The 12,435-nt window shown below is 41.4% G+C and overlaps 1 protein-coding gene across 1 annotated transcript in view; it reads left to right on the top strand.

Annotated features, from left to right (window-relative positions):
- The window catches only part of ADGRL3 (adhesion G protein-coupled receptor L3), a 707,807-nt gene that overhangs the window by 541,715 nt on the left and 153,657 nt on the right, over positions 1-12,435 (top strand). Inside the window, exons 15-16 of the mRNA XM_063128914.1 lie at positions 421-629; positions 8,569-8,745. Coding sequence (XP_062984984.1) covers positions 421-629; positions 8,569-8,745 — 386 coding nt within the window. The remainder of the gene's footprint in view (positions 1-420; positions 630-8,568; positions 8,746-12,435) is intronic.

Below are 12,435 nucleotides of genomic sequence, written 5' to 3'. Positions count from 1 at the left end.
TGAGCATTAGTCCTACGATGATTCAAATCAATATTAATGCTGTGCCATGCATAAGCATCTCACATGAAATTAAATGCATGTGTTGTGTAGCACTGTGCCAACTATTTATTTATTTAACTAAGTGCAGTGCATTTTCTTGCTGTAAATATGTGCTATGTGATCCCCACCCCGTAGTGTATCTTGTTCCATGTTGGTACCAGAGCTAGCTTTGCTATTATGTGACTGTAAGTGGAACTTTACCACAACTTCATATTCAAATAGCAAAAGCCCTTTCCCCAGAATCGCAGATCACCCCATCACCACAGTTCCTTTTGTAACTTACCGTCTCCATTAAGGGTGACTTTCTCTGTTTTGTAGCAAATAATTTTGTGTGGGAGGAGAGCTGGCTTAATCTCCCCATTATCCCATTTCTCCTTCCAGGTGAAATCAGAGTGGCTTTTGTCCTTTACAACAACCTGGGCCCCTACTTGTCCACAGAGAATGCCAGCATGAAATTGGGGATGGAAGCCATGTCTACCAATCACTCTGTAATAGTGAACTCCCCTATCATCACAGCAGCAATAAATAAAGAATTCAGCAATAAGGTTTATCTGGCTGATCCTGTTGTGTTCACGGTCAGACACATCAAGGTAAGGAAGCCTTGCAGAAAACCTCATATTTCAGCCTGGATTCTTTCCCCCCTTTTCTTGAAAACATACCAGAAAGCATTTTCAGCTTTCCTCACTTATATCTCTTCTTTCAATCAAGGTGCTATGGATCCAGTTTACACTGTGATTACATTTAAAAAAAAAAAAAGACAGGCAAAATATGTATCTTAAAGCACATGCTTTAAGGAATCTTTCTGTCTGGTATTTTTTAATGGAAACATGTCTCATACATATCATACTGATAAGATATAGAACAAGGATCTCTATTGATTAGAAACGTCATTGATTGTTAACATTCCGGGCATGGATTCTTATATTCAGGATTCTACTGATTTTCAAAATGTATTATGCTTAAGATACAAGATCATCATTAATCAGTCACTAAGGGCTATGGTTATTATAGGACAGGCCTTGGGAAAAAATGACCTCTAAAAGTACCCCACCCCCATCAAATTTATATTGTCCCTACCAGAAATATTTTTGTGCAAAAATTATTTTATGTTCAATGATCTTTTATTTTCCTTGGTAGGGTCCAGGAAATAAGGGCATGGCTTTGACACCCCAGGTGGCAAAGCTAAACATGAATGATTTTGAGAATAAATATGTTTTTAAGGCCATGGCTAGACCAGGCCTATATCCTGGGATCGTCCCGGGGTTGTCCCTGGCTGATCCCTGGATCCCCTGTGTGTCATTTACATGAACAGAGATGACCCCGGGACAATCCCAGGATATAGGCCTGGTCTACCCATGGCCTTAGTGAAGCAAATTCCTGGACATCAGAGGTCATCATATGGTAGAGGTACATTAAAGTACTTTATTGTTTGGAGGGGCGGACATGATACATTTCAAGATTTTTTTTCCTCATGGCTTAATGCATATGATGAGAAGATAGAATTGATCTTCTGTTCATGCAGATTGGAGGTGATATGTGTACCACAGTACCAATTATGTGAAAGAGGGCATTCCTGTGTTGTGATTGGGCTGGTCAAAAAACAACCTTCTAACAAGGATAGGGAAGATCTAATGAGTAGGCAAAGCACCAAGGTGCAATGATAAATTGTTTTGTAGCCTTGTTGATGATGGTATTGCTAATTGTCTCCAGAGAAGTATCTATTAACATTGGGATTTTATAGAGGATTCTCTGGGTTTAAACAACAGACCCCGTATTACTTGCAGGAGAACTAAAAATCTAAGATTGGTTGTTACACAGCTATACTAACCATAGATTGGAGACAGTACAGCCCATTCTTTGAAGGGCATCAGAACATAGAGGGCATCACCCATGTGGACACTGCAGATACTACAAGTATACCAAAAATGCCATACTTTCACCAATACAGTGGACAATACAATATATAATATCCAACATTTCCCATATCTAGTAGCATACACGTGGTATGTACAAACAGATGTCTGCGTGAAAAAAATTATGTTGGCCAGACACAAAGACAATGCAAGAAATGTATGAAAAAGTATTTCAGCAATATATGGAATGAATTTTTTTACAGTAGAACAATTCCATTGAGGCATTATCTTTCTAGGAAACGGGGGGGGGGAGGGGAATTACACAAACCAGATATCAAACTTCTTAGGAGAGAAACATTCTGGATTCTGCAATTAGAAAGCCTTGCTGAATGAAGACCTACAATACTTAACATTGCTATAAGCTGTGGAAAGGAATTCTTTCATACATGAAAGAATACATGAGGGAAAATGAAAACTCTTCTGCACTGAAATGCTTTTGCCCCCATTTAGATGGAGCCAATTTAGGAGTATAAGATCAGGGTGAGTCTTCTGTATTCTTCAAATAGTTGAAACAGAGAAGTTATTAGTAAGATTTTTCAAAATATATGCAGAGAATGATGAGCGGGTGAGTAAAAGGATATAAACAATTGGTCAAAATGGTTTTGTACAGGAATATGACACTGTAAACAGTTTGTTTACATTAATGGAATGGTTTGTTTTAATAGCCAAAGAAATCAAATGTATTAGATTTAACTTTGATTTGTTTGTAAGCAGTTTAATAATGGGAAGCCTTCATATAAACATTTGGGTGAGTACTTGGAATATATTAATAGGTGGATGCAAAAATAAGGACGTATATGTAATTTGTTTTTATTGGTTAGGAGTTAGCACTGATAGGAATTTTAGATGCAGTTGTGAAAATTAACAGATGCAACTTTAGTATGGTTTTAAAATGTCAATAATGTTTTACAATGAAGTTTTATTTGCAGGTCCTGAGGAACAAAATATCTTTCTGAAATGAATTGACCTTATTAAAGCATTTTTCAGGCACTTGAGGACATCTTCTCTCCTGTTTTTTGACATAATTTGTAGCTACAAGTATACCAAAAATGCCATACTTTCACCAATACAGTGGACAATACAATATATAATATCCAACATTTCCCATATCTAGTAGCATACACGTGGTATGTACAAACAGATGTCTGCGTGAAAAAAATTATGTTGGCCAGACACAAAGACAATGCAAGAAATGTATGAAAAAGTATTTCAGCAATATATGGAATGAAATTTTTTACAATTTGTAGCTTCCCTCATTTTTAATTTTTTTTATTTGCAACTCAACAACAACAACAAAAACAGAAACAAAATGGGGGAATTTCTTATATCAATGCACATTAATCATTAACATCTCCTTTGATATATGAGGGAGGGAGAGAACACAAAGAGGGTGGGAAAGATGAAACATTGCCGTTTCAAATACTAGCTGATATATGCGGCGTTGCTCGGGCCCCCTAAGATATATATCTGCGAGGTAATAATCTTAAAGTAGTACGCCAGTGCTAGGCCTGTGAGTTAACTTTTAAACAAATTAAATTTGTTTCTTTTTTCTACTTCTCTTACCCTCACAACAACCCCACAAGGTAGGCTGGTGCTAGGCCTGTGAGGTAAATTAAACAAATTAATTTATTTTCTCTCTCTCTCACCCCCGATGCAGGCCAGGGCTACCTTAAAGCTGCAGCTCTCCATGGCCCGCTTGTGACCATCTTCTGCTTGGGGCTCTTGGCAGGTACCAGGAAGCCTCTGAGGGCGGCCGGGTTGAAGCCCTGTGCCTGCCTCGGCCTGTGCTTCTCACCCACCAATTGCTCCAGCAGGAGGCTGTACTGAAGCAATGGGGTCAGCAAGTCTGGCCAAGCCGGTCCATGTTACACTACGTAATCAGTGTCCGTAGGTAGGCCATGAGGGAGCCAGCTGACTGACTGACTGATGGTTACCTCAGTCATCAAGAACATAAGAAGTGTCATGCTGGATCAGACCAAGGATCCATCTAGTCCAGCACTCTGTTCACACAGTGGTCAACCAGCCATCGGCCAGAGATGAACAAGCAGGACTTGGTGCAACAGCACCCTCCCACCCATGTTCCCCAGCAACTGGTGCACACAGGCTTACTGCCTTGAATACTGGAGATAGCACACAACCATCATAGAATCATAGAATCATAGAATCATAGAATAGCAGAGTTGGAAGGGGCCTACAAGGCCATCGAGTCCAACCCCCTGCTCAATGCAGGAATCCACCCTAAAGCATCCCTGACAGATGGCTGTCCAGCTGCCTCTTGAAGGCCTCTAGTGTGGGAGAGCCCACAACCTCCCTAGGTAACTGATTCCATTGTCGCACTGCTCTAACAGTCAGGAAGTTTTTCCTGATGTCCAGCTGGAATCTGGCTTCCTTTAACTTGAGCCCGTTATTCCATGTCCTGCACTCTGGGAAGATCGAGAAGAGATCCTGGCCCTCCTCTGTGTGACAACCTTTTACCGTATTTCTTCGATTCTAAGACACCATCGATTGTAAGACGCACACTAATTTCAGTACCACCAACAGAAAAAAAGCTTTGATTCTAAGGAATAATAAATGACCTGCGATTCTAAGACGCACCCCGTTTTTAGAGATGTTTATATGGGGGGAAAAGTGCGTCTTAGAATCGAAGAAATACAGTAAGTATTTGAAGAGTGCTATCATGTTTCCCCTCCATCTTCTCTTCTCCAGGCTAAACAGGCCCAGTTCTTTCAGTCTCTCTTCATAGGGCTTTGTTTCTAGACCCCTGATCATCCTGGTTGCCCTCCTCTGAACACGCTCCAGCTTGTCTGCATCCTTCTTGAATTGTGGAGCCCAGAACTGGACGCAATACTCTAGACGCAATACTTTAATCAGATCTAGTAGCCATTGAGAGCCTTTGCCTCCAGGAATTTATCCAACCCCCTTTTAAAGCCATCCAAATTGGTGCCATCACTACATCCTGTGGTAGTGAGTTCCATAATTTAACTATGCACTGTGTGAAGAAGTCCTTCCTTTTATTTGTCCTGGATCTCCCACCAATCAGCTTCATTGGATGACCTCGGGTACTAGTATTATGAGAGAAGTAAAAATGTCTCCCTATCCATATTCTCCATACAATGCATAAATTTGTACACTTCTATCATGTCTCCCCTTAGCCTCCTTTTTTTCAAGCTAAACAATCCCAGTTGATGAAACCTTCCCTCGTAGGGGAGATGCTCCAGCCCCTTCATCATTTTAGTTGCCCTTTTCTGCACTTTTTCCAGCTCTATAATATCCTTTGTTAGGTGTGGTGACCAGAACTGTACGCAGTATTCTAAGTGTGGTCGCACCATAGATTTGTATAAGGGCAGTATGATACTGGCCGTTTTATTCTCAATTCCTTTTCTTATAATGCCTAACATGGAGTTTGCCTGATTTACAGCAGCTGCACACTGGGTGGACGTTTTCATCGAGCAGTCCACCACAATCCCAAGATCTCTTTCTTGTTCGGTCACTGCCAGCTCAGACCCCATTAGGTTATACTTGAAGTTGGGGTTTTGCGCCCCAACATGCATCACCTTACACTTGCTTACATTGAACTACATCTGCCATTTGGATGCCCACTCTCCCAGCTTGGAGAGATCCCTTTGGAGCGCTTCACAATCCCTTTGGGTTTTAACAATTTTAAATAATTTGGTGTCGTTGGCAAACTTGGCCACTTCACTGCTTACTCCTAATTCCAGATCATTTATGAACAAGTTGAAAAGAACTGGTCCCAGTACCGATCCCTGTGGGACCACACTATTTACTTCCCTCCATCAGGAGAATTGGCCATTTATTCTTACTCTCTGCTTTCTGTTCTTTAACCAGTTACTGATCCATAAGAGGACCTCTCCTCTTATTCCATGACTACTAAGTTTATTCAGGAGTCTTGTAGGGGACTTTACCAAAAGCCTTTTGGAAGTCCAAGTAAAGAATGTCCACAGGATCACCCCTGTCTACATGTTTGTTGTCACTCTCAACGAATTCTAGTAGATTAGTGAGACAGGACTTGCTGTTGCAGAAGCCATGTTGATTCTTCTTCTGCAGGACCTGCCCTTCTATACGCTTACTAATTTTGTCTTTAATAATGCTTTCAACCAATTTACCTGGAATGGATGTCAAGCTAACTGGCCTGTAATTTCCAGGATCCTCCCTGGATCCCTTTTTGAAAATTGGTGTTACATTGGCCATCTTCCAATCCTCTGGTACAGAGGCTGAGCTTAGGGACATGTTGCATATTTTTGTGAGGAGGTCTGCAATTTCATATTTGAGTTCTTTGAGAACTCTAGGATGGATACCATCTGGGCCTGGTGATTTATTTGCTTTCAATATTTCAATGACGATGAGATCATCATCATCATAATCATCATCATCATTTTATTTGTTACCTGCCTCTTCCTCTGGATTGAGGGCGGGGTACAACACTAATAAAAACACCATAAAATACATACAACTAATTCAAATGTTTAAAACCAGTGCATCATTAAAAGCAGCACACCATTAAAAAAGGCATCTTAAAATTCAACTGGGTAGGCCTGCCAGAAGAGATAAGTCTTTATGGCTTTCTTAAATTCTAGAAGACTGTTAAGTTGATGAATCTCTCCCAGCAAGCTATTCCACAAACTTCATCTTTTGTCACCACTATTTGCCGCAGTTCCTCAGACTCCCTTCCTGAAAACATTAGTTCAGGCACAGGCATTTGTCCTGTATCCTCTGCAGTGAACACAAAGAATTCATTCATCTTCTCTGCAATCTCCTTGTCCTCCTTTAGTACTCCCTTAAATCCATTGTCATCCAACAGTCCAACTGCTTCCCTAGCTGGTTTCTTGCTTCTGATACATTTAAAGAATTCTTTATTGTTGGACTTGATATTATTAGCAATGTGCTCTTCAAAATGCTTTTTTGCGTCTCTTATTGTTTGCTTGCATCTCCTTTGTGCCAGCTTGTTCTCCCTTTTATTTTCCTCACTTGGACAAGACTTCCATTTTCTGAAGGAAGCTCTCTCTTCTACAATAGCTTCCTTGATATTGCTTGTTAACCATGCTGGTGACCTCTTGGACTTGGTGCTACCTTTTCTAACCTGTGGAAAACATTTTAGTTGAGCTTCTATTATTGTGCTTTTGAGTAAGCTCCAGGCATTGTTATCAGCGACGGGACCATTGAAACAGAATAGTGAATGGAGGAATGACTGATAGCTGAGGCTAGAATGGAATGGTGGGCGGGGTTAGGGGCAGTTGGAGAAAGTCAGGTAGGAGGAGAACTAATACAGTTAGTGAGAGGTCAGGAAAATGGGAGCTGAGCTAGGATTGAGAGATAGTGACATGGGTCCTTTCTACACCTAAGGATTATCCCAGGAAAATGGAGGGATCGTCCCTGCCTCCTCCCAGGATCCCGTTTGTCATTTGGATGCACAGGGATGATCCCGGGGGAAAAGGCAGGTGTAGAAACAACCCTGGTTTGCTCCCCCACACTTTATTTGAAATCAGCCAGTACTACACCCTCCAGCATGCCCGCGTCCTCTGACACATGCTGTTGTTGCCGATGTTAACATTATGAAGCTTGTGTATGTTTCTAGGTATATGTATGCCAAGATATCTAAAGGAAGAATGTACCAATGGTATTTTTATTGTTTAGATGTACTCAATTGAGTGTTGGGAGGAATATTGAAGCATAATAAGTCAGATTTACCATAGTTCACTTTTAGTCCTGCTACTTCCTGAAAAGAATGCAGTTCTGCAAGTAAATATGGGATGGCCTGAGATGGATTACTAAGCATCAGGATTGTGTCATCAGCATACATACTGTTCTTTAATTTGTATTCCTACAATATTAGGATGTTGCCATAGTTTATTAGCTAAGAATTCTATTACCAGTGTGAAAAGTAAAAGAGATAGGGGAAAGCCTTTCTTTGCTCCAGAATGTAAATTAATATTCCAAGAAAGAAAGTTTAATTTTAATTTTAGCTGTTGTTGGGGCATAAATTGTCTTTAATATCATCAAAAAATTAGGTGCGAATTTATAATAAAGAGAGGAATTTAGTAAGAAGGTCCAATTCATGCTATTGAAGGCTTTATATAGGTTATATTATATAATTCAGAATAAAAAAAATTGAAACTCTAAATTTATATCTTTTGGAGTTGTGTGTGAGTGTGTATCTCTGTGTGTTATATTATAATTATCTTTGATCAACAGCCTCTCCCCTTCATTAGGTGTTTGTTAACATGACTATTTTATGACTGTTTATTTAAAATGCGATACATTTATTTGATGTATAGTCTTCCCCCATTACAAGGGTTTGGATCAGGTAACAAACCTAGTATTATTTTATCCTAGCAATTGTCTAGCTACCAAAGACTATCAGTGTTGTAATCATTGTCATGGAGTAATACAGCGAGTTAGCTCGGTGTAGTTTATGGGCAACATCAATCAGTCCAAAAGAATTAAGGAAGCATTTTACTAAAGTGAGAAAGGTAATGAACTTTGTGTGGTATGCACAGGTAAAGCTTGTAATATATCAACCTCTGCTGATTGTGGCTGGGAGAAGAAAATGTTTAATGTTTCAACATTTCCATTGCATGTATTTATTTCTTCCTTGTAGCAGTCAGAGGAAAATTTCAACCCTAACTGTTCATTCTGGAGCTATTCTAAACGCACAATGACAGGGTATTGGTCAACTCAAGGATGTCGTCTCCTGACAACAAACAAGACACACACAACATGTTCCTGTAATCACCTAACCAACTTTGCTGTGCTGATGGCTCATGTGGAAGTGAAGGTAAGAATGGCAGGTGCATAGGGAATGATGAACAGATCTCTCCGAAGTTTAGTTACTGCGAAGAGAAACAATATTTGTGAGGTTATTAAGTGAAGGTAATTCTAACTAGAAAATAATTGCTATAGCTCTGAAGCCTATAGTTGCTTGAATCCTCTAAAGCACTTTGTTTTTCAGGCACATTCCTCCACAGTACATTGATTCTTGGTAGAATGACTCCCATTAATGGAATGCACCAACTGAAGGATATAACTCGTTCAAAAAGAAGAGATGCATCAGAAAGGGAGGGCAAGGAGTATTGCATATCTGTGCACTTGTGTAGGAATTCAAGAGAGTTAACATGATAGAAATTCAAGGGAACATCTGGGTAAAATAAACAGAGAAAGAAATAAAAACATCATTGTGGTCGGGGATTACTACAGAGTGCTTTAACAAAAAATGGAAGTAGATTATGCTGTCATGAAATAAATTACAGATGTTCTGATATCTGCTGGGAAATAAACTTGGCTAAGCATGGCATTTCAACAAATTCTCACCATGCCTTGCTGACAACTTCCTCTTTCAGAAGATGCAGGAAAGAATGAAGGGATCTACTGTCTTGACCTGATCTTAACCAATAGGAATGAGTTGGCCAATGACATTAAAGTAGAAGGTTGTCAGGAATAAAAGGCAAAGAGTGGGGGTTTGCAGAAAGGTCGCCCAGATTGAAGATCATCTTGGTGGGCAAAGCAGGGCCGCCATATTTGGACAGGGGCATTGCTGCCCTTGTCTGTCAAGTGGTCTGGAGGAAGGAGGCCTACATGTCCTTTTTTAAGCTGGTGCAAAGGTGAGGAGCATTTGGTAGGAGTATCTGCTCTGCATTCCCAGAAAACCTCCTTATTTGTATCCTTCATCATCTGAGACTCTGGGGGTACTCTGCACACTTATTTATTTATTTAAAATATTTATATACCGCTCCCCATCGAAAATTCCGGAGCGGTGTATAAGGTAAAATAAAATAAAACAGAATAAAACACTTTAAAATAGATTTTAAAAGAAGCAAAATGTACAGTGAATCATGGCTGGTCATTAAGGAAAGGCTTCCTGGAATAATGATGTTTTCAGGAGGCGCCGAAAGGAATACAATGTTGGCGCCTGCCTGACCTCCAGAGGCAGGGAATTCCATAGCACGCTGAAGGCTCTTCCCCTAGTGGACTCCAATCGGAGGATGGGTCTATGTGGAACCACCAGTAGCAGACCCTCGGATGACCTCAGTGACTGGGCAGGTTGGTAAGGGAGAAGACGCTCTCTCAGGTATCCTGATCCCAAGTTGTTTAGGGCTTTGTACACTAGGACAAGAACCTTAAACCTGGCCCAGTAGCAAATAGGCAGCCAGTGCAGCTCCCTCAGCAGAGGAGCTCCATGCTGGAAAGGGGCAGTTCCAGACACCAGCTGAGCTGCAGCATTCTGCACTAGCTCCAGCTTCTGGAACAGCTTTAAGGGAAGCCCCACCTTGAGCACATTGCAGTAATCCAATCTTGAGGTTACCAATGCCTGTACCACCGTGGCCAAGCTATCCCTGTCCAGGAGAGGCTGTAGTTGGTGAACCAGCCGAAGCTGGTAAAAGGCACTCCAAGCCGCCACGGCCACTTGAGCCCCCAGTGACAGAGATGGATCTAAGAGTACCCCTAAACTACAAACCTGATCTTTCAGAGGGAGTGCAACCCCATCTAGAACAGGCAATGCACCTATCTCCCGGACTCGGGAACCACTCACCCACAGGGCTTCCATCTTGCCAGGATTCAGTTTCAGTTTATTGGCCCTCATCCAGCCCATTAGTGAGTCTAGGCACTGGTCCAGGACACTTCCTAAGTGGAACTTTGGATTTCTAAGAACTTGCGATGAAATGTACTGTGAGGCTTTTCATAGACTTGAACCCTCGTTTGCTCTGGATTGTGTGTTTTTGCTTGTCATCAGCTCAGTGCAACAGCAGACTGGGTTTGATCATTGATTGTTGGACCTTCTCTCCTCTGCCTGAACTCATGCAGTGAGGAGTTCGCCATTCGAAAGCTGTGGCATGCAACTCCTTACATTTGAGGGTGTACCTTCCCCGTGATCTTGTTTAAGCCTTGACAGTGTTCCCTTTGATTTACCAACGTATGATCCAAGGTTGGACTAGCTGACTTTGGATGGTTTGTTTGGCCTTTCAAGAATTTGATTGCCTGAGAGATCATGTCATGAATCATCCCCTCCGCTTGTCCGGGTTTGGAACCCTTGCATAGATTGACCTTCCCGTGTGCTCAGAACCATGGAGATGGTAACAGGGAAACCATGTTGATGGGAATCTCGTCACAATAGTAGTGAGTAGCTTTTGACTGCTCTAGAATTTCTTGGACCTATAGCTACTGACCATCAGCTATATGATTTCTGAAGTGTGTAACCATAAAGTGTTGGCTGTGGGATTTCCTCCAATAAAGAAGTCCTGTGTTGGTTTGCCAGAATGTGTGCTTGCCTGAGGGACCATGAGACCTGACACAGATACCTTGAGGGAAAATGATAATGCAATGTTGGAATTCTTGTTCTAATTGAAAGCTAAAGCTGAGAATAGTCATAAGTTAGATCAGAACAAAAGTTCATCTAGTCTGGTGTTCTGTTCTCACAGTGCTTAGGCAGGTGCCTTTGGAAAGACCACCATCAGCACCTGCCCACTCATGTTCCTTAGCAAGTGGGATTGAGAGGCATGTATTGATAGCTTTATTGTCCATTAACCTTGAACGTCAGGAATATTGATAACTTCAGAGAACTGTTGAGTAGGATTCCATACTAACAGAGAAAGGAACTCAAGATGGGTGGGAATTCCTGAAGGAAGACTTACTAAAGAAGTGATCATCAGCAAATCCAGTACAAACAGGAGACATCTAAAAAAACATTTCAGGAGTAATCCAAGGCCCCTCTACAGCATGTAGAGGGCCATAGGATAGTTCAGATTCCTGGATCTGAGGTCAGAGAAAATGTTTTGACCTCAGATACAGGAATTGTTGCTCCCGGCTCCCGGCTCCCTCCCCCTCACATCTGGTGCACCTCAGCTGGTGTCTGAGGTCACAAACACAACTTCAGAGAGGAGGGAAAGGCAGTGGTTCTGTGGGTGGGAAGGGGAGGTGACTGGGGAGGCTGTCCTACAAAGAACCTTCCAGCCTCCTTCCCTCCCACTTTGGGGAGCCCTAGCTAGATAGGTGAAAACATCCATCCAACAAAAATGCAGAGGTGGGAGTTGTGCAGAGGCAAAGGTCACCTCCACACTCCTCTTGCTCTGAATAGGTTGCACGTCACCCTCCGAGTTCAGAGCCCTGATGGTTGTCCCAATAGGACTGCATCCTTCACTTAGGGTATGTTTCAGATAAGAGGAAGAAGGAGGGTGCATTGCTCAATAAAGATGGCAAAATGTTAATGGGAGGCAAAGAAAATGTGGAACTACTCACCTCCTATTTTGCCTTTAGCTAGCTAGCTATTATTTATTTATTTAATTTCTGTGCCACCCAAAAGTCAATGTTCTTTGGGTTATTCACAAAACAAAACTTAAAATCATAAAATGCACTAATGTAGTAGAATATAATATCAAATCTTAAGTTTAAAACAGAATGCAACCAAAGTTCAAACTAGAGTGAAAGCTCATGTTCTGCTTGTGGGTTCATGGTTGACAGCTGGTTGGCCACT

This window comes from Elgaria multicarinata, chromosome 6 (assembly GCF_023053635.1).
Source record: "Elgaria multicarinata webbii isolate HBS135686 ecotype San Diego chromosome 6, rElgMul1.1.pri, whole genome shotgun sequence".
NCBI classification, from domain to species: domain Eukaryota; kingdom Metazoa; phylum Chordata; class Lepidosauria; order Squamata; family Anguidae; genus Elgaria; species Elgaria multicarinata.
The sequence above is the reverse complement of the archived record's forward strand: the minus strand, read 5'-3'. Positions and strand labels throughout refer to the sequence as shown.